The following is a 25,283-nucleotide window of genomic DNA, read 5'->3' on the forward strand; positions in this document are numbered from 1 at the left end:
TTATAGCTTTTCGCCTGCGGCTTCGCCCGCTTTGTCTAAATCCTAATAAATTATATATTAAAACCTTCCTCTTGAATCACTTTATGTATTAAAAAAAACCGCATCAAAATCCGTTGCGTAGTTTGATCGATTTAAGCATACAAAGGGACATAGGGACAGAGAAAGCGACTTTGTTTTATACTATGTATTGATCATAGAAATCTAAATAACAAGACACTAGAAGTCGTAAGCGTGCGTGACCTTGTCGCCACTCAGGTGATTCCACTCAGGTCATCACCAGTGCATTCGTCACTGTTCAGTTGCTCTGGAGACGTATGAGTGTATACATGGTGTGTTTCAGCAATTCCCATTGCGGAAATTCTTCCACAAGTTGTAATTATACTTATAAAGGAATAATATTTCATCGGAAAATATTTTTTTTTAGAAATAATGCCGTTTTTCCTTAAAATTATAGAATATTTACAAGTATTACGAGTGTCACCATAGTAATCGAAATAACAATGAATGACACAGTCGACCATTCTTATTATCACGTTTGTTCGTATTGGAGCAAAAAGTCTCTATACTTAGGGATGTTATTCTAAAATAAACCGTAAATTCGTGCGTTAGGATACATATTCAAAAGCTTAATTTAATAGTTAAGTTAGTTTTCACTAAAATCAAGCTGTCCAATAAAAGGCATAGTTTAGAGCTAGCGCGCACGAGCAACTTTGTCTCCGCAACTATTTTTTGTCTCTCCCATCAATTTGTATGGGGAGTTGCGTTGCTACGTGCGCGCACTTTCATACTAGCCCATGGGTGGAGAGACAAAATAGTTGCGGAGACAAAGTTGCTCGTGCGCGCTCGCTCTTACTTGTGTGTACTGTTTAGCTTTCGGTTTGAATGTGTTGATTTTGGCGACAGCGGTTTTCATACGAATTATGACATTATAGCACTTCTATGTGTCTTGTTATTTAGATTTCTATGGTATTGATATATGTATCTTAATCTTCACTATAGGCTGTTCAGTTGTTCACGGTAAACTCCAAAATTAATTTACCTATTTTCAATCTGTTTCCATCAATGGATAATGTGATTATCAAGGAAGGATTAAGTATATAAATATAATTTTTAAGTTTTAGTTAAATCATTCTACTTACTAGATAATTTATTTTATTGATACAAAGTATTATTATACCAGACCTTCACACAATTTTAAAATGGAAAAGGTAAAATGAAAGCTTCAATGTTAATAGCAGTTTTATTTTGTAAACAATTATCACAATAAAAATATATAAATACATCATCTTTTTAATTAAAATTAATTCGTTATAGCTTGTTACGAACCAAAGAGATACAGTGTGAGATTTTTAAACAGGTTTTTTTTTAAATATTTTTAACACATAGTAATCAAACTATGAACAACAAGCAAACAATCACAAGAATACTGAAATCTTATTTTTTATGAAATATTGAAATTCAAGTAATTTCACAACATTTATTAAAGTACGAAACAAATATTTAACGCACAACAACGTGACTTACAACATTCTCTCTTATAGTAAGTAATAACAGTGTTAAAGGCATTTTCCACATCTCGGCGACATCGAATCTCGTACCTTGAAAAAAAAAACTTTTGTAGTCATAGTTTAAAAAGTTCTAAATGAAAATAGCAAAAGAAGACTTATGATTAACTTCAAATAACCTTTATTTAATATTAATATCACATGAAAATTAAAATGTATAACAATTACTAAAATTAATAAAAATGAGCACTTAAATTCAACTGATCAAATAACATATCCAGGGTTTTATTAGCTTGAATATGTATATTATATTCGAAAAATTTTTGGTCTATATTTACCCTTGCTTAAGTTATATTTTATGACCACCTTATATAAAAATATCAATAGCGAGATCTATTTCTAATTCCTCATTAAAAAATACATAAGAATAGAAATATAACATAAATTGCGAAATCTTTTTCTTATTAATAACTAATAAAATATCATACCTAAGACCGTAACGCCTGCAACCGTGTCTGCATTTCGTCCAGTTCGCTCTCATCTGGTTCTTGCGTCTCTTGACTAGTGGAGGGAGCTCCAACCGCGGTGGAGGGAGCTCCAACCGCCGTGGGAGGCGCCGGCGCTTCGCCCAGCTTGCCTTGTGTGAGCTCCCATAGCACCTGTGTATGAGTTAGGCTAATAATTGTATCGTAATATTCAAGACATATCTGTTGTAACGAATTTGTTACACAAAACGTCACTGAGGCTTTAGAAATGCCACATCATTTTAAATTAATTCTTTTGATAGAATATTACAAATATTTGTGAATTTTTTTTGTTCAAAGTATACAAAGACATTGATTGCCGGTGCAGTCTCATACATAGGATGTTACAAAAAAACAACTTTATGTCCAGCAGTGAACACTGCTGGACATAAGTTATAAAGTTGTTTTTTTGTTTAATTGATCACGAGATGAAATTTAAGCCCGCGTCATTTGGATTGAACAAGCATTCGAATGTTATAAACCTAAATACTATCAAACACATTTGTGATCAGTTTTAAATTTTTTGATAATCTATTCATATTATACATAATAATCCCAATTTGACTGTTTCTTTTTCCTTTACACCCTAAATAGGCGCTCAACATTAATTTGCGGGAACATGCCTGTATTTATTATCTTAATATACATATATATAAATCTCGTGTCACAATGTTTGTTCTCAATGGACTCCTAAACCACTTAACCGATTATAATAAAATTCGCACACCATGTGCAGTTCGATCCAACTTGAGAGATAGGATAGCTTAAACATGTAGGTACCACGGCGAAGCCGGGGCGGACCACTAGTTACATATTACGAACCTTATCGACTTCAGTCTGCGCAGCCTCCTCCATTTCGTCTTCATCCTCCATACTAGACATGGTCTCGTCGAGCATCTCCTCAATGATACCAGCTTTCATCATCTCTTTACTTAACTCTTGCATTGTCTGAGCGATTTCTGGTAATCGGAGTAAGGCCTGCATCGCTTGCATCACCTATAGTTTAATAATTGGAATATACAAAGTTGGAGTGTTTTGTTAATTAAAATAACTTTTTAAATATGCTTTTAAGTATCATTTCAGAGTTAGTATTACATTTTACTTATCTTTGAGATAAGAAAGTAAGAAAAATCAATGTTACAAAATGCAACTAGAGATATTTTAGTTTTTATCTCTTCAAATAAAAACAAACTACATATATCTATTCATGTATATGTGTATATATATGTATATATCTGTTTATGTATATTATATAAAAATGAAACCCCTTTTCCTTGGTCACGGCATCACGCGTGAAAGGGTGGACCGATTTCGATAATTTTTTTTTATAATATTACTTGAAGTACGAGGATGGTTCTTATGGAAAGAAAACATAAACATGTACCATGGGCGAAGCCGGGACGGACTGCTAGTTTAATTATATTTATTGAATGTATATTTATTCTGTTGTGTTATTATAAAACAAATATTTTTATCTTACCTCAGTTGATTTCTGTAAGGATCCAGCCACTCTTAATGTTGCTGTAAACAAATGGAATTTTCATAATTATCAAGCAGTAATAGAATTAATGTTATTATGATATTAAATACTACTCAAACTCAAACTCAAACATTTATTTATTCAATTAGACTTCTTCTAGAAGCACTTTTGAAACATCATTACATATTTTTAACATTTACCACCAATTTAGAAAGCAGTATCTATGGTGAAGAACCGGCAAGAAACTCCATAGTTGCTCTTTTTAATCATGTCAGTTTTACAATTATTACTAACATCTGATTATATTTTTTTATTTATGTTTTATATTTGCTGTTTAACAGTCTGTTTAAAAGAGAAAATGTGACTCACCCAATTGGTTCTTCATTTGCATCTGTACAGAATTTAGGTGGGCTTTGCTTGTGTATATTTTACTAACAGCTTTCCTTGATCTTATAATTTCTTTAGCCAATATTGTACACACTTGTTTGTCGTTTTTTGTTGCAGCTTCCTTGAGAGATCGTTTTATTTTTTCCTCTTCACGTTGAATAGCTAAAAAAGTAATGATATATTTTGTAAACACTGTGACAAGGATGACACATCACACAATCGTGAATATTTTTAAAGCACTTACCTCGTATTTGCCTGTCTAAATTATAGCCTTCTTTTCTTAATTTATGAGACCATTCGTTTACCTAAAATAACAAATAATGAATTACATTTAATTACCTACTTTAATTTTAAGACATTTTCTGTTGCAAAGCGTCTTGTATGAATAAGTTTTATTAAAATTACATACCATTTCTTTAGGGTTTTTGTCTGGTGATTTTCCGAATAAACCCATGTTGAAATTGAAAACTTATTACAATTTTTTTTAGAAATTAAAACAATAATGTTGTTTGTTTTATTTAGATTTTCTTCTGACAATCTGACTTTGACAGTAAAATCTGGCTGATGATCTCATTCTACATGATTGACGTTGGTCATTAGCTGTCGTCTAATAATTGCGTTTTAAAATATTTTAAAATCTATATTGAATGCTCATTTAATATTTATTTTTAAGTAACAGTTAAATATACCAACAAATAAAAATATTATAAACATTAGAAACATTCAATATAAAAGATTTCTTCACTTCCCCATATTGCGTTACATAGATAATAGCTCACTTCTATAAACTACAGAAAAAATTAAATAAATCCGCAAAAACCGCAAAACACAAAAATTCAAAAATTTAAAGGTTATGGTGTCAAATTGTTTTTCTATTCCCTAATTTTGTGTATTGATTGTATACAAGAACAATGAATTAATGGTGAATTGTGCATATCAATTGTGCATCGTTCGAAGATAATCTTCTTTTATTAGAAAGTTAAGAAAGGTAAGAGTACATACTTTTGTTTAGTTTTGTTTATTTTATTCACCATCTCATCAACTTGTGTTTTTTTATACATTTATGAATTATACACAATATACAATTAAACGTTAGCTTAGTTTCAAGATTTCTTTTTTAAATTCTGAAGTACAATTACCTTTTACAAAATTGTATTTTGGTTGTGTAATCCCTTATAATAATAATAATGCAAAAGTTTATGAGAATGGATGGATGTATGTTTTTTACCCTTTCATGAGAGACCTACTGGACGAATTTGGATGAAACTTTACAGTAATGTAGATTATAAGTTTGAGAATACCACAAGATGAGACTGCCCGCGGTTCAACGAGTAGTTAAATATAGATATACAGAAGGTTGAAGTCTTAAACCAGTACTCAGTAGAAACATATTATTTGCAAAAGCCCAATGTTAAACACTCCCAATGTAATCCAAGTATCACATTTTATGTGCGATTTTAATGTAAACATTGAACCTACATATTTATATAATTTTTTTTAAATATAATCTATGTCGTATGATTTCAAAGGATATGCTATTGCTTATATTATATTCTATTATACAAGCTACATCACTGCCAAGTATCATAGAAATCTGTTCAGTAGTTTGTACAAATTAATGTGAAGTATCTGTTAACACCATATTTGCCAAATAAAGTGTGCATAATGTAATTAAAGTTCGAATATTATATTCTGAGAACAGAGAACTCGAGCATAATTTTATAAATTAAAATTGGAAATAAGTGCTGCAATTAACCCATTGAGCCCCAAACGGCCAGATCCGACCGCGACACAATAGATTTTCTATTGTGTCTGTGTTTCCGGGGCCTGATGGATTAAATTATAAATTGTCATAACAAAACTGGATTTGTTCTTTGATTATAATTAGCTGAATTTGTTAACAAGATTTATAATACATCATCAGGTTGTAAAGCAATAATTCTTAAATCTTTAAAAGGAAATGGAATAGGCAATTCTTAAATACTAGCTGCACTTCGCGGTTTCACCCCCGTGGCTCCATTCCTGTTGGTCGTAGCGTGATGATATATAACCTTCCTCGATAAATGAGCTATCTAACACCGAAATAATTTTTCAAATTGGACCAGTAGTTCCTGAGATTAGCGCGTTCAAACAAACAAACAAACTCTTCAGCTTTATAATATTATATGTATATCAAATATTTATTCAGTTGCGGTTTGTAATCAATAAACTTTGCATCATCCCCACTCCCTACTATAATATTATAAATGTGAAAGTAACTCTGTCTGTCTGTTACGCTTTCCCGCTTAAATCTCTCAACCAATTTTGATGAAATTTGGCAGAGACAATTTTTAGACCCTGTGAAAGAACATAGGCAACTTTTTATCAAAACACCACGCGGGCGAAGGCTCGAGCGGAAGCTATATATATTTCAATACATAAAAAAATAAGAAATAAAGTAATAAAATGTGAATGATTTCTCCTCAAATATTTACCATGCATTGATAAAAAAGTAGGTACCTAGGGATACTTCTGAATCTTCTGATGAGTGATGATAGCTTAATTTTACGATATAGGTACAACATCATCATATTATTCTTCTATAGTATTTTTTAAAATACCCTACAAAACTTTGTTATGTATGGGTGTTATTCTATCATAATTGCACGCCTCATAAGCGAAGCGTTGAGGTGGGTACTACTGTCACTTCGCGCAAAACATCTGATTTTTCAAACTTAAAATGTCTTTATGTATCATACATTGCACTTGTAAGATAATACATACACACACATATTAAGAAAAACACTATTTTTAACGTTCATGATATTTTTGATGTCATTTTTGTTATTTAAACTAGTTAAAAAACAGTTTAAAAAAGTTCTGTCTTGGACGTCCGTGTGTCTGTATGTGCGGATCCTTTTTCTTGTTAACACGATAGCGACCGAAATACTTTACTAATCGAGTCTTTTTTTTTCTCTTACGCTTGAGTATGCTCAGGAATAGAACCCTTTCATTTTTCAGGGTCTGATTCGATGTGGTTTAATTGTTATTAAATAAACAAAAATAATAATTAATAAATATTTATTAAAAAAAATTATGAGGCGTGCACTTTTGGATTTTCCAAATTATTTTTATTTTTGAAATACTTTGCATTATGCTGTATCCACACAACAAAGTTACACATACACATATATATTACATACTACATATTGTCATATGATTATATAGATGTGTGTCGATTGTCAAACCGTGCGATTGAGTCATTGAGCAAGCGCAGTGTTTGCGACACGCATGCGCGGTAACTTGCATCCGACAGCCGACTTGCAAAATATAATGCTGGCTGGTGAGTGGTGACATGCGCTAGAACCTAGGGGGCCGACATTTTAGGTGTAATTTTTTAATGTGGTTACTGTTTATGTGGTTTTCTTTTGTCGGTTTTAGCACAGATAATATAATGCTATACTAGTATTAAGTACTTGAATATTTATAAATTAAAGACTTTTTGACGAGACAGAGTCTCCCCGTGACCACGCTCGCTGTAAAGTGTTCGAAACGTCGGGAAAGTAATATAATGAATAAATCGCGTTTAAAAACCCTTAAAAAGTCTTTAATTTCTAAATGTATAATACTCGCGTTAAATCAAACACTAGAAAATACTTGAATATTTGTTATTTTCGTGAAAATTACAGGCGAAGCACGTATATATGTACTTTCAAATAAACAAAGAAACATTAAAATCAGTTCGTCCAGTCAAATGTCCTAATACCTACCTAATATAACAAATCCAAAAATAAAGTTTAATAGAGAAATCCAAAAGATGTAGTCGGTTGAATAGTTAGTGTAATAATAGAATTATCTCAGATATATTTTTTTTCATGTATTTTAAAATTCCAGCGACGATTTACGACAAACGTTGCAAAACAGGTTAAAAATGCGACCGTTCGCAGCAATTGCACTATCAAAGTCTAGCGCAAACCTAATCTATTATCTATCTATCTACATTGTTAGTACTTGGTGCATTCTTAGTACACATGCACTCGAATTTCGCATGTAAACAACACGCGCACGAGTGTAATTATAAATAGATCCTTATCGGACAAAACTGTCCATCGTCCTCGTGGTACTTGACAAATACTTCCGTTCTTCTTGTTGTTGTGTTGCATAAATAAAAATATTTAGGTACATACTTCTGCGTACATACTACTTCTCTGTCTGTCTACATATAGGTAGTCTTTGACTAGCTTCAGCCTACGGCTTAACATTTTATCCAGGTTAAAGTAGCCTATAAACGTATCTATACAGAATACTAACTATAATCTATATCTTACTTAAATTCCATTAAGACCAAATCGGCTGTTTTTAGTAAAAGACTAACACAACCATACCACTTAGTCTCATTCACATTTTTTTAAGTTGTCTTAATTACCTGAATGGTTAAAAATATCAACATAAAGTAACCTGAATAGTTTTATCAATGTAGGTAGTTTTTCTGACAATAATAAAGCAATCAAGTTCCTTCAGTACCGTTGTTTGCTATGTTGCATTTTTATTAATACTTTAATTCCGTATAATCCCTAAGTCCGATAAATATTTTGTTATTGCGAAAGTAAAAGCGATGTATTGACGTCAATATAAAGTTTAGTATCTATTAATTAGTTATTAACCCAGTTGTTACTATCGTTCTTTTAAAAGGACGCACCATAAATAAAATTGTTATTAACAATGAGGGCATTTTTGAAAAAAATGTTTATATTCGTTTGAAACCTCACGGTTGTAGGAATTGGAAAATTAAAGTGTTGTGTCGTTTTATAACAGTGGTATATTTTTAAATTATTTTAGAATTTCAGTCATTTTCCATTGATAAATCAAGTTAAATGTATTATCAATAAATTACAACAAATTACTTGATTTATTTTAAATACACGTAATTTGAAACGTGTTTTATCAGAAATATATATTTCCTACTATTAGATTACATTTTATTTGTGATATTTATGCAGTTTTAATTGCCGTTCTTTTAAAAGGCCAGTAGTAATATGTACTACTACAGAGTACTTTTTTGCGCATGCACTCTTTGAAGAGCATCACAGCATCGGCGAAGCCATGGTGCTCTACTATGGCGGCCATCCATGCAAGCAATTCATAAGAGGGAAACCAATAAGATGGGGGTATGAATTTTGGGTGGGAGCGACACGGTTAGGTTGCAGAGTTTGGTGTGATCCATACCAAGAACAATCGAATGATGTTGGTAATCAACACAAATACCAAATGCCTCTGGGATTGGGTGCAAGCGTTGTATTACAGTATGCCGATGTACTGCGACAAATATAGGGCAAAGCTGCATTCCATTTATTTTTTAACAACTTTTTTACGTCCATTCATCTCATTGATGAACTTCGAGTACGAGGAATAAAGGCTACTCGCACAGTACGGGAAAATCGCGTCGCGAAATGCCCTTTGCCTGCTGCCTTTGAGAATTGAAAAAGACACCACGAGGTACATTCAAGCATCAATCGACCAGAGCAGAACAAATTTATTTTGCAAATGGAATGATAACAGTGTTGTGACTGTTGCATCAAACGTTGATACGATTCAGCCTGTGTCTACGGTAAAGAGATTTTCACAACAACAGAAGAAAAGTATACATGTCGTAAAAAAAGTACGAGAAAATGGGATGGGAGGGGTGGACAGATCCGACCAGAGCATCGGTTTGTACAAGACATCTATCAGAGGCAAGAAGTGGTATTTTTCTTTGACTTGTCATGGACTAGATATGGCAGTACATAATTCTTGGCAAATATATAAGTAAAAGGGGGCCATTATGATTATCTCCACATTCGTAGAAGTGTTGGAACTGCTCTGCTCGAAACATATAAGAATGAGGAACGTAAAGGTGCTAGAGTTTCCGTGAAACCTCTGGATTTGATGGAAAAGATCACATCATTAGGTACAGAGACAAGCAGCTTCGGTGTATAGAATGTCACAAGAAAGCCAATTTCTATTGTCCTAAATGTAATGGAACCTTGCATTCTAAATTATGTTTTGAAAACTTTCATATTGCTACATAAAAATATGTGAAATGTATGTTGTCATTTTAATATCATAGTCTACCTACTTAGTAGTACATATTACTACCGTCCTTTTAAAAGGACACCATTTTCCGAGATTTCCACGATAGATAAAATTTTTATACTATTTTTCCAGTTAAACTTTTTGCAATATGGACACAATATGTAAATTTCACCTTAATATGATAACAAAAATTGTTTCAGTAACATCTGGGTTAATTGCAGAGGACTAATGATATATGTAATAATGTCGATTTATGATCTGTAAAGTTTCCAATCATAATGTAGTTGAGATTGATAATTATAATTAACTAGCTTTCCGCCCGCGGCTTCGCCCGCTTTGTCTAAAACATAATAAATTATATACTAAAACCTTCCTCTTGAATCACTCTATCTATTAAAAAAAACCGCATCAAAATCCGTTGCGTAGTTTTAAAGATTTAAGCATACATAGGGACATAGGGACAGAGAAAGCGACTTTGTTTTATACTATGTAGTGATAATTATATTTATGTATACATACATACACACATTACATACATACACATAATATATTATTTAAATTCAGTGACAGCCTTCTCAGTATTTTTGCTGCTTTTATTTCTTTTCGATTTTTCTAGAAGAAAATGAACATCTACTTTATATTGCATATGCATGAGACAGTGTCCATGAATTTATCACGATTATTACTATTGGTTATCCAAGTTTTTAGATTATTAGATATCCTAAACTAAATAAGTAGATCCGGCCCATATCTATATTATCAATGTTATTGTTATGATTTCAAATGCTAGCATAATTATTGTACTTTGTATCCGAGGTATATATATTTACAAAACGTTTCCTAAATTTATAGTTATAACTATCATTAAAAGAAATAAATTTTCTCTACTTTAAATAAATACGAATCCCTTTTTTCTCTTGGAATCAGACGTAAACATCTCGACCGATTCGCATATATTCTTTTTTCATGTTTGTTATTGTTAAATGTGTCAGTTTGACAGTTCCCGCGTAAACATGAAAACGTCTGTCTGTTTAATTAAAAAAAAACGAAATAAATTAATAAAATTGTGGTTAAGTAGGCATCTACTCTATGTTACAAGCATTTCATATATAGTTTCTAGGAATAATAGTTTTTAGATTCACTATCAAATATTTTAGCTCATTATTTTGTACACTACCTATACCAAGCAGAATATTGAGTACAAAGAGCCATCGATTTATTACAACACGTGCATAGATTATCGCACACAATACATAAGATATTATATTATAATAACAAAAACGTTATCGTCCTAGATGACCAGTATGTGCAAAACTTCCAATAACCTCAACAATTAGTGCACTACGTCAATCGCCTAGGCCCTATAGGCTATAGTGTCAAGAGTTTATCTGAATGACGCATGTGTTTGAAAACATTAGAGTTACCAGATGTCCCCGTTTTCATATTCACTGTTAGATAGTTCATTTTCCGAGGAAGGCTATAGCTTTATGTCACGACGCTAAAACCAATAGGAGCAGAGCAATGCAGGTAAAACCGCGGTGCATAGCTAGTAAAGAAATAAAATATTTATTTTACTAACGATATTGTACAAAATATATACATATATGTAACTTGAATTTTCTATGAAGAACTTTAGCAGTATAAAAAAGGTTGAATGAAATATGTAAAGCCGTTCACAAATATGCATTTTTATTATGCGAGTATTATGAAAGATAAAAAGAAGATAACAAATCATCACATGATTGTCTTGTGTATATGTTTGGAAAAGAGATCATTCTTTACAATAGAGCTCGAGAAATGAAAGAAAAGACTGACGGAAAAATTCATAAACTTGCAAAGGATCGGAAAACAGACAAATGAAGAAAGAATCCTCTGTTTTTATAAGTAAGAAAGAAAGAAATCATTTATTTCAACACACACAACTCACAAGTACATAATAAACATTACAAAGTACGAAGTTTAAAAAATAAGAAGAAAAAAAAAATTAAGTAAAGTAAAACAAAATAATAATAAAACTATCAAAAATATGTGAGGTTGCGTGCGCCAAAAAAGGATGCCACTCAGGATACCTGAGGCATAACGCCTCAGCACTGATTTTCAGTGACACCCTTCCGACATCCAGATTGTCAGCCGCTTGCATGTTAAATAGAATTACCAATAATAATATAAAATATAATTTGTGGATACAATATGATACGGATAAATAATTAATAAGGTCACCATAACTTACATAAAATACGCTAAAAGTAATAATACAAGTGTCCTAATATGTATGGTAATTTTGGTAATATCATAATTCATAACTGGCAATACTCAAATGTAGTGTTATGTTGAGTGGAAGTGTTCTTAGCTTATCAGGAATCTGTGTTAAGTGCCACATAACGCGAATCTAATTCACCTTAGGACTCATTTCTTAACCTATTACGAGCTTGTTTATGTTCAGATTTAATATAGAATGTAAAGCCTTATCAAACGGGTGCGCAAAGTTTAGAACGAGATGATTAGAAGAGCACAGTAGGAATAGCTTTGTGTTTGTAAATATTACAGATTATGCGAAACACCATAATAGGTTTTTTTGTGTTGTATGTAAATAAATAAATATTTTCGGGACAATTTTCACACACGGCACGATCTGATCCCATATACTAAGCTTTCGCTTGTGTTATGGAAACCAGATGGCTGATAAACATACATATATAATTTTAAATAAATACTTATATAGATAATTAACACCCAGACACAGAGCAAACATCTATGTTCATCACACAAATATTTGCCCCGGGTGGCACGACCCACGAACTTTGGGAACCCACGACCTCTGGCTTGGAAGGCAGGGCCACTAGTCACTACCAACCAAGCCGCTTGGCCAGTCATACTTGTACTTGTACTTTCATAATACGTCATGCGTCAGGAATTGGGGACTCACAATCAGGAATTCGTATTCCGATGCATCACCAGTACCATATGAATGAACAACATTTTCAGACAATTGCTTTGTTACCAAATTTTCATTGTTTTCTTGCATTAACCTGAAAGCATATTTCATCAACACGATTGCCCTTCATTTTATAAAGATGTCTGATTGAGCAGCACGATCTATTTTTGTAAGTCGGCTAAATATAACATGAAAAAACGCTTTGTCCTTCAGAAATTACATGAGCCATGCTGCAACGTCCAAGGCAATACTATGGGAAAATATTTATTCGAAAAATCACGTCATTTTCCTTTTATTTGAATGGTGAAGTGTCAATATTTTATTTTACGAGGCAACTTTAATTTACTGTCCTCGTTTTATTTGTTCTGTGTAGAGTTGTGTGATTTTGTAAATGTATTTTCTTTTCTTTGTATCTTTCACGAATATTGTATTTATTTTTTGTTGAATGCAACATTTGTCACAAATATTTTGTAAGATTACCAGATGTTCAACCACCTACACATAATCAAATTCATAAAAATTGTTATGTCGAAGAGTTTCTAGTTTCTACATCTATTCCATTTTATCAGTCTATCAAATATTTCAAAGATCTCCTTCCTAATTGTATTTTATTGGGTAGGTATTATCCGTGTCGAAGATCCTCACAATTTTTTAAGTTCATGAGATATTAGAGCTATTAAACAAAACGATATCCTTCATCCTCCTTTCTCCAAGTGGTCTGGATACATCAGATGTAATATTTAAAAGAAAAACATTGAATACAAAATGTTTCGATAAAAATAAATTAAATAAATTAAAGAGGCTACTTCCCTCTCGTGGGCTGGACTTACTGTGCAACGTGACTGGAATTTTAATTGTTAACGAACAATTCACATTGAAGTATCGTGTTAATTCGTTGTTAATCGTTGTAAGCTTGATGGTTACATTGACGGTATTATATTGTGATCAGAGGAATTCAAATTCAAATTCAAATTCAAATTCAAATTATATTTATTTGCAAGAATGTAGTTACAAATTATAGATGTTTTTAATTACAATATTATGTGGCTAATACATTCTACCCATTGATTGGGTGTGCAAATATTGAAAAGAAAGTTGATTAGTCTAATTATTTAAATGTACACACAATTCAATTTTCACAATTACGCGAACGCACTACGATTAACACGATTATATCACACACTTATCACACACAATTCAGTTTACACTACTTAAAAGTCATAAATTCTTCAATGTCATAAAATTGTTTCACCATCAACCAGTTCGTCAGTTTATTTTTGAAAAAATTTACTGGTAGTTCCTTGAAATTGTCCGGTATTTTATTATATATTTTAATAGCCATAAATATTACACTGTTTTTAGCTTTGTTAATTCTACACGTTGGGAAATGTAATTTGTTTTGGTATCTTGTCAACATATGCGAATTTACTTCTCCTTTCTTCTTAAAGTATTCCGGGTGATATTTTACAAATAAACATACTTCTCTTATGTACATGCAAGTTAAAGTAAGGATCCGTAATTTACTAAACAGAGGTCTACAACTGTCTCTTTGGTTCAAACCGCACAGAGCTCTGATACATTTTTTTTGTGAGACAAATACCTTCCGCACATCACAAGATTGTCCCCAAAGAATGATTCCATACGAAAGTACAGAGGAAACGTAGGCATGATAAGCATTTATTGCTGCATTCATAGAAACAGTATCTCTTAAACGCCGTAATACGTAAACGAAACGATTAATTCTGTCACAAACGTAATCAATATGTTTGTTCCATTTTAGACCTTCATCCAACAAAACACCCAAGAATTTATGATGATCTACTTGTTCTATTACTTGGTTATCACACTTTATATTTAGGTTTATTTTGGAGCAATTCTTTGTATAGAATTGAATTATTTTTGTTTTTAATAAGTTAATTTTAAGATTGTTGTCTTCTAACCATTTTACAATATTTTTAACTGCTTCATTTATATCTCTCTCGTACGTTTCCTTTTCAGTACATTTAACAATTAGGGTAGTGTCGTCTGCGAATAAAACTGATTTGTGTTTCACTGATTTCGGTAGGTCATTAATATACAAGAGAAATAAAAACGGGCCGAGCACACTTCCTTGTGGTACACCTGATCTATTAGTTTTTTTTACTGATCTATATACGTTTCTTGATTGATTTACTATTTGTTGTATTTCCACAAACTGATCTCTATCCTTTAAATAACTAGCAATCCATTCTTTGGCAATTCCTCTTATACCATATTTATCTAACTTAAGCAAGAGTAATTCATGGTCTACAAAATCAAATGCCTTGCTCATATCTAGAAATATAGCGCTTACGGGTTTTTTTTCGATGAAAGCTTGAATTATTTCTTTCACCATATCAAAGCATGCTAATGAAGTGGAACTATTTTTCCTAAATCCAAACTGTTCTTTACATAAGATCTTGTTTCTGTCAATATAATTTCTAATTCTTTCTAAGATTACTTTTTCAAATATTTTAGATATCACTGGTATTAACGCTATCGGTCTGTAATTCTTAATATCTTTCGGATCGTCTTTTTTAAATAATGGTTTTATCACTGATGTTTTCAGCGCGTGTGGAAAAGTTCCCTGTTCCATCGATAAATTTACAAGAAAAGACAACGGTTCGCAAATATGGTCACTGCATGATTTTAATATTTTTGTACTTATTCCATCTGTTCCTACTGAATTAGTGTTATTAAGTGATTTTATTATTTTACAAATTTCGTTACTGTTTGTAGGTGTTAAGAAAATAGTATTGCAACTTTCTGTAGTCAAAGTCTTTTTTATGGCAAGGAAGCAGACAACTGAAATAAATAAGCATAAAGGAATCTCTTTACTGGTCGTTAGGTGGAATAGTAAAACGATTTCAATATAAGTTATATTAAAATCAAGAACTCTGAGCATTTGTATTTTTTTGCGATCACTATTGTGTATCGTAAGCAAGCATCTCCTATAATCTGTTATTAAATTTCTATAAAATCGAGCTGTAGGTACGTACGTAAACACACTGCCTGATTTTAATCAAGCTATTTATCTTCACAGTCAATTTGCGGTGCATATAAAGGATCGGGATAGTTACCAATCATACTGAATATAGTTAACATTGGAAAAATGTTGTTTTATCTGGCAATATAATGTCCTGTTTACGTCTTAAAGCGGATGTACCTAATGATCCCCTTGCAACATGTAATTGGCGTTGCTACCCGACTGGTTTCACGCTTTTGCTTTTAGTTTACTACTTTATAATATCATTTTAATGCATGTGTTGAAATGATAGTGCGATTCCAGTAGTTTTGAATTTCTAAGAAGACGATTTGTCGTGGAAAGGTGGTCAGTTCTGCAAATGGCAATGATGTCTACAGAGATTCGTTATTTCAAATCTCACGCAGATAAGTGCATGTACCCGCTGCCGGACCGACAAAAGTTTTTTATTATTATCTTTGTGACCCTGTATCCTTGTTTTATAAGCGATCTTAATTCCTAGATAACTTTAATGTTAAAAATCATGCTATTAAAAAAAAATAGATATTCTGTAACGTGTCTTCGTCCTACTTAAGAAATGTAGCTACGTAAGTATATGTACATTGTACATTCTTCCTTACGTAGGATCTTCCATTATTACCAACTGAATACTTCAGTTGCAATTGAAATGAAAAGACTAAGTAAAAGATAAATTGAAACATGCAAATGCATAGAGTCGAACATTATTACAAATATACTTCCTGCAAAAAATCCATTTATCACATCAATCCATGAATCTTAAATTAAAAATAATAATATTAGTGTCCACAGCATCTGGCATTTGTTGGCATCTGCCAATTGTTGCAATCGTCGTTTTGTTCTCAAAGTTAATTTCAAGTTAGTGCAGTTGAGTACTGTATAAAAACAAGATAATTATGTGCACTTGGTCCTGACAAACTAATTTATAAGTTTCCATGTTCAAGTTATTTGCGAGGAAACCAGAAACGAAAGAAGTGGATCGGCCGCTTTTTGTATGTTTACTCTCTTCACTCTATATTATATCTACTCTTTCACGAAAAAACGACGTGATGGATTAAGATGAAATTTTACAATGGCTATAAGTTATAACCGCGCGGCAAAGCTAGTAATATGTGTTACATAAGTAATGCAAACATTTCCAGCTTTGTTATGTATGTTATTAGCATGTTAATAAACTGCTGAATAATTAGTGTTTTATTGTTGTTTTAAATATTATTTAAACATAAACAGCTAAGCTATAAATAATCGCGAATATTAAAATTAGCTATTATAATAGGTAATTTTAGTGGTTCGTTTTCATATTAGTTCATTATTACAGTACTAACATGCATAGTTTGCCTGATATAAGTATACATATATATATATAGATATATAGATATATTGTATAACATAAAGTATTTTGTACTTAGTGCGTACGAGTTATGAACTCCGATGACAGGGCCATGTTGATATATTTCCTAGCCTTCTGACTTTTTTCACGGTATTCTTTTTATTTCACTAATAAGTAATAACATCCTTATAACCAACCTATTAAAACCACCCATGATTGGACAAGACCAAACTATGTCAAAAATATAGACATTTTTAAAATGTAGAGTTTGTATTCCTGTTTACAATCAATTAAAAAAACCAAAAAAATTGTAACAGTACCTAATTAGTAACTGAACTTTACATTTTGTAAGTACCGAATGTGTAACCACGTTGTCACTTGCGACATCTCCATGCTGCCAACTGCGACAGGAATCCGTCCGGCCGGCGCGTCCATGCGCACGCGCCGAATTATTTGGGTCTGTCAGACGCAACAATGCATGTCGATCGCCGTGTACGTAATCACATCAGTGTTCACTGTTCAGTCACACGTCGAACGTGCGCGGCGTTGAACGTCACGCGGTGCGCGCGGAAAAATTCGGTGTATTATGTAAAATTTCACTTAACCTCTAAGAGGTTTACCAATCAATAAAAGTGCTTTTCTGAACAATTCTAAGTTTATATTATCTCATGTTCATATTTCGGATGATGTAAAGTTTATTTGTTGCCTGTGGTCAGTTACAAGAAGGTAATCTATCAATGAATTAGTGTATCTAAATATATAAAAATAACGTTCACATAATCAATTGTGAGCGTACGTAAAATCACTGCTAAAATATGTCGATTTCTCTTTTCGCGTGCGTTTGTTTCAGTGTAACTCTTTGCATTAATAAAATGAGCTGATAATCAATGTTTGTAATTCATTATGTGTAGCGGTATCTAGCTGGTATTTCAGTGGATGTATCTCATTAAAAATCATGAGACATAGTTTATATGAAGGTTGTGTACTCGGAAAAGTGTTGTCCTATTTATTTACATTCGTGATTCAATGGAAAATTGAGGAAAATTTTGTTGTAGAGTTAATAATCTTCTACTGCTCTCATTATTCGAGGACCGCAATGTTTATTTTACCTTAATTATTATTATTGTCAACAATAAAGTTTGTTATCCCTTGCAACTCTAGATTCTAATCGAGAGCTTGTAAATGCGAAAAACTACGTTATCTGTATGAGATCTATATTTATCTTGATCTTGAATTCGTTTATTTCATCATAGTTTGTCAGTGTCGTCGTCTCTACTATCAATCATTTTAGAATTTGTTTATATGCTCTCCTTTTGAATTAAATTTTTCCTCGTTTCATGATATTGCCTGAAAAGTGCGGAGTTACCTAATAGGCTAATAGCCTTATCTAAATTATCAAGAACTGAAGTTTTTTCTTAAAATGTCTACACTGTAGAGTATGTCCTTCATTTTCAGTATCTACATACGTGAGATAAAAATTACTAGCGTAAAATGGATCGTAGTCCTTGAGTCATTTAGTATGAATTTTTAAATACTTTAAATATGTCAACATAATCTGCATTTGGCAAATCAGATAAGGTACATCTTCTTACCCGATAAGAAAATCAAATTAGATGTGAAACATATCAAACTCAAACTCAAAATCAAGCATTTATTTATTCAATTAGACTTCTAGAAGCACTTTTGAATCGTCATGACATAGTTTTAACATTTACCACCGATTCGGAAAGCGGTTTCTAAAGAGAAGAACCGGCAAGAAATTCCGTAGTTGCTTAAATTTGGCAACACGGTATTTCAGTCTGTAATATATCAAAATCCTTTGAGTCTTTTGTAGGTATATTTTACTTCTATTTTTCCATCCTTTATCGTTTTTTCCATTAAACTAAAGAAAAATACCCTAAACCTTGACTTGTAGCGATTTTAAGTTTTATACCTAAGTAGGTAGGCAACTTTCTACGGTGCACCAGGGCGCCGCAGCGCACAGTTTGGGAACCCCTGCTATAGGCTTATATATCTACTCGCTAAGATCAACAAGAGCGGAGCACTGCGGGTAAAATCGCGGAGCACAGCTAGTATTTAATAAAAATATTAGAGAATGTGATATTATTACTTCTTTCAACTAGGCTATACAATGTGAAATATGATCTTCGAGTCTAAGATTACCCCAAGATCGTTATAGAATACCAATATTATTGTGAAATAACCACAGAGAAACGATACTTGGGATTAAATGGCATACGTCTATTGTTATTTATTACTGAAGGCTATAATATTATATTAATTTTAGCACTAGATTAGGGGCAGATTTAACAATCCTTGGTCAAAACTATTCGTTGAATATCATATGAACCAAAGAATTAAAAATAAATTTGAATAATGGCTAGTTTTTAATAATTGTTGCTACTAGTAATTTTTATATTATTGTGTAATATCTACATAAGGCGCGGGACATATACAAGCGGCGCGGCGCGCATCGGGCGCACCGCGGGCGCGCCTGCCGGCGCGCCTCGGGCGCGCTGCCGGCGCGCATCGGGCGCGCTGTTGGCGTCCGAAAATGATATTTATATAGAGTGGTTAAATGCATTTTCTTCATGCATAATTTAGTAAAATTATGTTTTTTGTGCTAAAAGAGTTTAACATTAATTTGAAAGTAACGATTTTGTTTTGATAATTCCTTGTAAGTAAATAGCGAGGATAACCCCACGATTGCAAATATATCTTTGTTGGAAATGTTGGAATTTACTTGGAAAATTTTATAGTACTTTTAAAGTAATTTTAAAGTAGTACTGGTGTAATGATGGAAGAAAAGAAGGTTAAAATAACACAAAATTTATATTGTACTAGCGGTCCGCCCCGGCTTCGCCCGTGGTACATATTTCGCAATAAAAGGTAGCCTATGTTCTTTCTCAGGGTCTAAAGATTATCTGTGCCAAATTTCATCAAAATCGGTCCAGTACCTAGTTTATGCGTGAAAACCATACATACATACATACATACATACATACAAACCTTTCCTCTTTATAATATTAGTATAGATAAAATATATATCTTATCATTAAAATCTCAGTTCAAAAGTATTTACAGTACTGATCATTCCACAATATTATTACAATTACAAATAAATAAAGAACACAATCAAAATCAGGATTATCTTTATTTCTGACATTGTAAATACATGGGAACTTTCATTATGCTCTTCTTCATTTTCACTTTCCCTACTGCCATCACCTGTGTAAATAATTTCATCGATTAATTCAATTCACCTTTAAAAACAAAACGAAGAAGGGTATGTAATAGCAGCTCTATATAATTCCACACAGAGAGAACACATTTTTGACTGACAGGCTACCGTCTCCTACTATAGACCGGGAGATACTGACACAAAATTTCGAGTCATTTGTAACAGGATGGTGGTTCTACAGGGGTCTTAGTACGCAATGACAAAAAGGAAAATGATGGTGTGAACGCTGGTACCGGTGGCTTAGTCGCGTGGGAGTTAGTCGAACTCGTCGGAAAATAGCGAAAGTCAAACGATTTGTAACAGTATGGCACTTATTTTTCCTGTAAGTTTGAGGATCAACGAATATAAATACAAAATTTCAAAGATATAGGTGTTGGAAATTTTCACTTATATAAATTAATAATAAATTATTTTTTTTAAGTATGACAGCACTTTTTCCCCCTACTAGAAGTATGGCAAATATAACAATGGTCACATTTTATCAAATACTCTCCAAAAATCCAAATGCAATACTGGTACAAAAAATTTGGCAAAATAAATTTTTTTGCAGATTTTCGGCGGTATGGCGACCATTTGGAATCGTCCGAAAAGTATGGCATGGCGATTTTCGTAAATGGCTGCACGACGATGGTTACCTGTGCAAAAGTTAGCCTGGTACAAATGGTTGAATAATTGTTTTATTTAAATCAACACATTCGCGTCGGTATGGCGGGCTGTAAGTCACACCGGAAAAGTATGGCATGACACTACCGCCTACTTCTTTTTTATGGGCTATCGGTAAATTCTAAAATTTTTGTGTTACAAATCGTTTGACTTTCGCTATTTTTCCGACGAGTTCGACTAACGCCCACGCGACTAAGCCACCGGTACCAGCGTTCACACCATCATTTTCGTTTTTGTCATTGCGTACTAAGACCCCCGTAGAACCGCCATCCTGTTACAAATGACTCGAAATTTTGTGTCAGTATCTCCCGGTCTATACCACCCGATTTGTTTTTGATTGTGTATGACCGTGAATTGACCTCTATTTGGATGCGATGGGGGAAGCGCGCCTGCGGTACGCCTGCGGTACGCCCGCGGCGCAACCGTGGCGTGCCGCCTCGTCGCCTTTCCAAAATTCTTTCATACAAAATGTATAAGAAGGACGTGGTGCAAAACAGATTCAAGAGGTGCGCTTATGGCACGCCCGCGCCCGCGCCGCTTGTGTTTGACCCGCGCCTAAGAGTGTGAGGTAGAGCTGACTGGCAAAATCATATTAGAGCTAGCGCGCACGAGCAACTTTGTCTCCGCAACTATTTTGTCTCTCCCATCAATTTGTATGGGGAGTTGCGTCGCTACGTGCGCGCACTTTCATACTAGCCCATAGGTGGGAGACAAAATAGTTGCGGAGACAAAATAGTTGCGGAGACAAAGTTGCTCGTGCGCGCACTGTCTTATACCATAATTAATCTGGCTGGTTATTGCGATCATAATATGAATTTGCCAGTCAGTTCAATTCACGGCGTAAACTGTCTGGAAATAAGCGGTCATACTACGGCCCCTGATATTGCCATGTGGTTAGGCAAAAGTCACGGGTGCGTATCACGCCTCGTGACTTTTTTTCTATTCTATAAAAAAAAATCTCATTTTCGTGTAATAGGTACGTTATTGAACTGATAAGTTTAATCCAAGATTCAAACATGTAAAATTTGTAGTTGCGAAAAAAGGCTATGTGACGTAGTAATTTATATAATGTAAGCATTTGCATTCCATGCCTAATTAATGTAGGTATTACATAGGTATTATGAATAATAATAAGGAGGCACCGAGAATTTTTAAGGCACCATTTGAATATTTTCAAATGTATTGCATTTTTCTAATTTATTTTCTATAGAACATAGTTGTTTAGAGTTTTGCCAAAGTACCTACTGTGGCACTACTATGCCATACAATACAAAATAAATTATTTTTGCACAAATATACGCCATAAAACATAATGTTTGAAGCAGAATGATGAACGTATCAATTTTATTAATATAATTAAGTTATTGTGTTTAAACATTCCAATACGAAAAACAGAAATAAACATAACTGAAAAAGTAAAATCCATTATCCAAGCAAGCTATAATTATACTATCCGTTTAGAAACGTGCACATAAAAATAACAAAAAACTTTATATCCCCTACATATCCGCCGAAGAAACATAAAATATTTCATTATATTGCATCAGTATGATTTTATCTGACAAAAAAATGATTATTATTCTATGTTCTTTATCACCACTCAGTTTCGTGTTTATTAATTAGTAATTGCTAGCAATAAATTATACATATCGATACGAAATAGTATAATCTCTTGATATTAAATATTCAAATGCTGCGTTATTTGCTGAAAATAGCTAATGTTATGTGCGCAGAAGATATTTTATTATCTTACAAGTTACAGTACAATGCACATTACGCATTTAAAATGTGTTTGATGATAACAAAATTGAACCCGAAACTATAGATTTAAAGAGAAATATTGTCATGTGTAAAGTTTTTTTGGATCTAATTTTCTTTATCAATTTGACACGAAAAAACTCTATACCTAACTATTTTAACAGATAACCTGAAGATTTAAAGCTTATGCCGTTTCTCAAATTTTTACAAGTTTATAGGTATCTACTACCTACCTCATATAGTATACAGATTCTTCGAAAACACTTTTATGTAAATGCGTTTCATTTTCTTTTTCTTTCAATGTCGCAGTTTTCGTTAATGTAGGGGTCACTTTTAGGTCAATACCTCTTTCAGGTGTTTTGCATAGCGAAAATTTGAAAAAATTCAATATAATTGTTTTAATTTTTTACTTACTTAAAATATTCGTTGTCTCATTGACCAAAATTAGATTTTATATTTCTTTTCCTTCATACTCGTATAACATTAATCTACACTAATATTGTAAAGAGGAAAGGTATGTAATTATGTATGTATGTATGGTTTTCACGCATAAACTACTGGACCGATTGCAAAAATTCTTTCACCATTAGAAAGCTGCATCTTCACTGAGCAACATAGGCTAGGTTTTATTCCGAAAATCCCACGGGAACGGGAACTATGCGGGTTTTTCTTTGAAAACGCGGGCGAGGCCGCAGGCGGAAAGCTAGTACACTATAAAATAATATAAAATAGCAGCCTCCATATCAAAATGATTTATATCTGTCAGTTTGTTTATTATCATGTACAATCTCAATTTATCAATTTGCTTAAATTCCCGAGTCATTATAACAACGATTTTAATGTAGTGTATGACAATTGATTTCAGTTTATTTACATACAAAATTAATGTAAGCAGTGTAATTCTAGAATTAATTAAGTCTTCACAATATACACACACTATTTTGTGTCCCAAATGCTTAGATTTAAAAGGTATCTGGAGCCGTTTTATGACTTCTTATATCTAACTAGCTGTGCCCTGCGGTTTTACCCGCATTGCTCCGCTCCTGTTGGATATAGCTGATATAGCCTATAGCCTTCCTCGCCAAATGGGCTATCTAACACAGAAAGAATTTTTCAAATCGGACCAGTAGTTCCTGAGATGAGCGCGTTCAAACAAACAAACAAACTCTTCGGCTTTATAATATTAGTATTTAGTATAGATTATGAACGCAATAGACATCAATGGTATCGTATAATATGAATTTGCCAGTCAGTTCAATTCACGGCGTAAACTGTCTGGAAATAATAAGCCCATGTATAGGTATATTAAGAAGAGCTGGAACGTCAACACATTTACACATTGCACATGTTAGGCCGGGAGATACTGACAAAAAATTTCGGGTCATTTGTAACAGGATGGCGGTCTAGAGGGGTCTTAGTACGCAATGACAAAAAGAAAAATGATGGTCAGAACGCTGGTACCGGCGGACTAGTCGCGTGGGCGTTAGTCACACTCGTCGGATAAATAGCGAAAGTCCAACGATTTGTAACACAAAAATTTTAGAATTTACCGATAGCCCTTAAAAAAGATGTAGGCGGTAGTGTCATGCCATACGATGTGACTTACAGTCCGCCATACCGACGTGAATGCGTTGATTTAAAAAAAACAATTCAACCATTTGTACCGGGCTCACTTTTGCACAGGTAACCATCGTCGTGCAGCCATTTACTAAAATCGCCATGCCATACTTTTCGGACGATTCCAAATGGTCGCCATACCACGGAAAATCTGCAAATTTTTGAATTTTTTTTTTCTCGCCAAACGATTTGTACCACCCTACATTTTTTTTTCAACAACTCCTGAATGATTATAAATAGAAGTGTGATAATGCCATACCTGTGGGAGGTGGCGAATGTGTATAAGATTTTTTTCTTATTGTAAGATTTTATTCGTAGTTTGAACGATTTGTAGCAGTATGGCACTAATTTTTCCCTCTATTAAAAGTATGGCAAATATAATAATGGTCACGTTGCATCATATACTTTCCAAAAATGCCGTACTGGTACAAATCGCCAATTCTTTTCATTTTTTTTTTACGTCTTGGCTTAAGTCTTACAATCATCCGCCCCATGTTTGCAATCTGCGATATTTTTTTCTAGGTAGAATTGTATACAAACAAACAGAATATAATGATCCCATACTGTAAAAAATTATTTTACGTATTGTACAGTCGTATTTTTGAAACGTGACGAATAAATTAATTTTCAAGTATAGCAGCACTTTTTCCCCCTACTAGAAGTATGGCAAATATAATAATGGTCACATTTTATCAAATACTCTCCAAAAATCCAAATGCAATACTGGTACAAATTGTTTGGCGAAAAAAAAATTTTTTTTTTTGCAGATTTTC

General features: G+C 32.9%; 2 protein-coding genes across 5 annotated transcripts in view; one reads left to right on the top strand and one right to left on the bottom strand.

Annotated features, from left to right (window-relative positions):
* Positions 1–1,226: 1,226 nt before the first annotated feature.
* On the bottom strand, positions 1,227–4,462 carry Vps24 (vacuolar protein sorting 24). The gene is made up of 7 exons (XM_089709935.1): positions 4,306–4,462; positions 4,141–4,201; positions 3,879–4,058; positions 3,510–3,550; positions 2,852–3,025; positions 1,994–2,164; positions 1,227–1,598 (listed from the first exon to the last, which is right to left on the bottom strand). The coding sequence occupies exons 1-6, from the start codon at positions 4,348–4,350 to the stop codon at positions 1,994–1,996; spliced, it is 672 nt and encodes a 223-aa protein (XP_089566061.1). The 5' UTR covers positions 4,351–4,462; the 3' UTR covers positions 1,227–1,598.
* A 273-nt stretch (positions 4,463–4,735) lies between these two features.
* The window catches only part of mino (glycerol-3-phosphate acyltransferase mino), a 60,214-nt gene continuing 39,666 nt past the window's right edge, over positions 4,736–25,283 (top strand). For 3 of the 4 annotated variants that reach the window (XM_089709859.1, XM_089709858.1, XM_089709861.1), the window contains exon 1: positions 17,738–17,957. The gene's annotated coding sequence lies outside the window, so the exon portion shown is untranslated. Of the gene's footprint in view, positions 4,885–17,737; positions 17,958–25,283 lie in introns of those variants that run through there. The other variant, XM_089709860.1, reaches the window with a different exon arrangement.

The sequence above is a fragment of the Colias philodice genome, chromosome 23 (genome assembly GCF_061535455.1).
Source record: "Colias philodice isolate Cphi_HAF_F1 chromosome 23, ilColPhil1 Martin Lab GWU primary, whole genome shotgun sequence".
Taxonomy (NCBI): domain Eukaryota; kingdom Metazoa; phylum Arthropoda; class Insecta; order Lepidoptera; family Pieridae; genus Colias; species Colias philodice.

What these genes read in the sequence shown, in the direction of transcription:
- Vps24 (XM_089709935.1), bottom strand. Translation starts at nt 4,350, where the DNA reads ATGGGTTTATTCGGAAAATCACCAGACAAAAACCCTAAAGAAATG. An exon ending in ACAAAAACCCTAAAGAAATG is followed by an intron (nt 4,202 to 4,305) that starts GTATGTAATTTT and finishes TTGTTATTTTAG; the next exon opens with GTAAACGAATGGTCTCATAA. An exon ending in CGCAGACTGAAGTCGATAAG is followed by an intron (nt 2,165 to 2,851) that starts GTTCGTAATATG and finishes ACTCATACACAG; the next exon opens with GTGCTATGGGAGCTCACACA.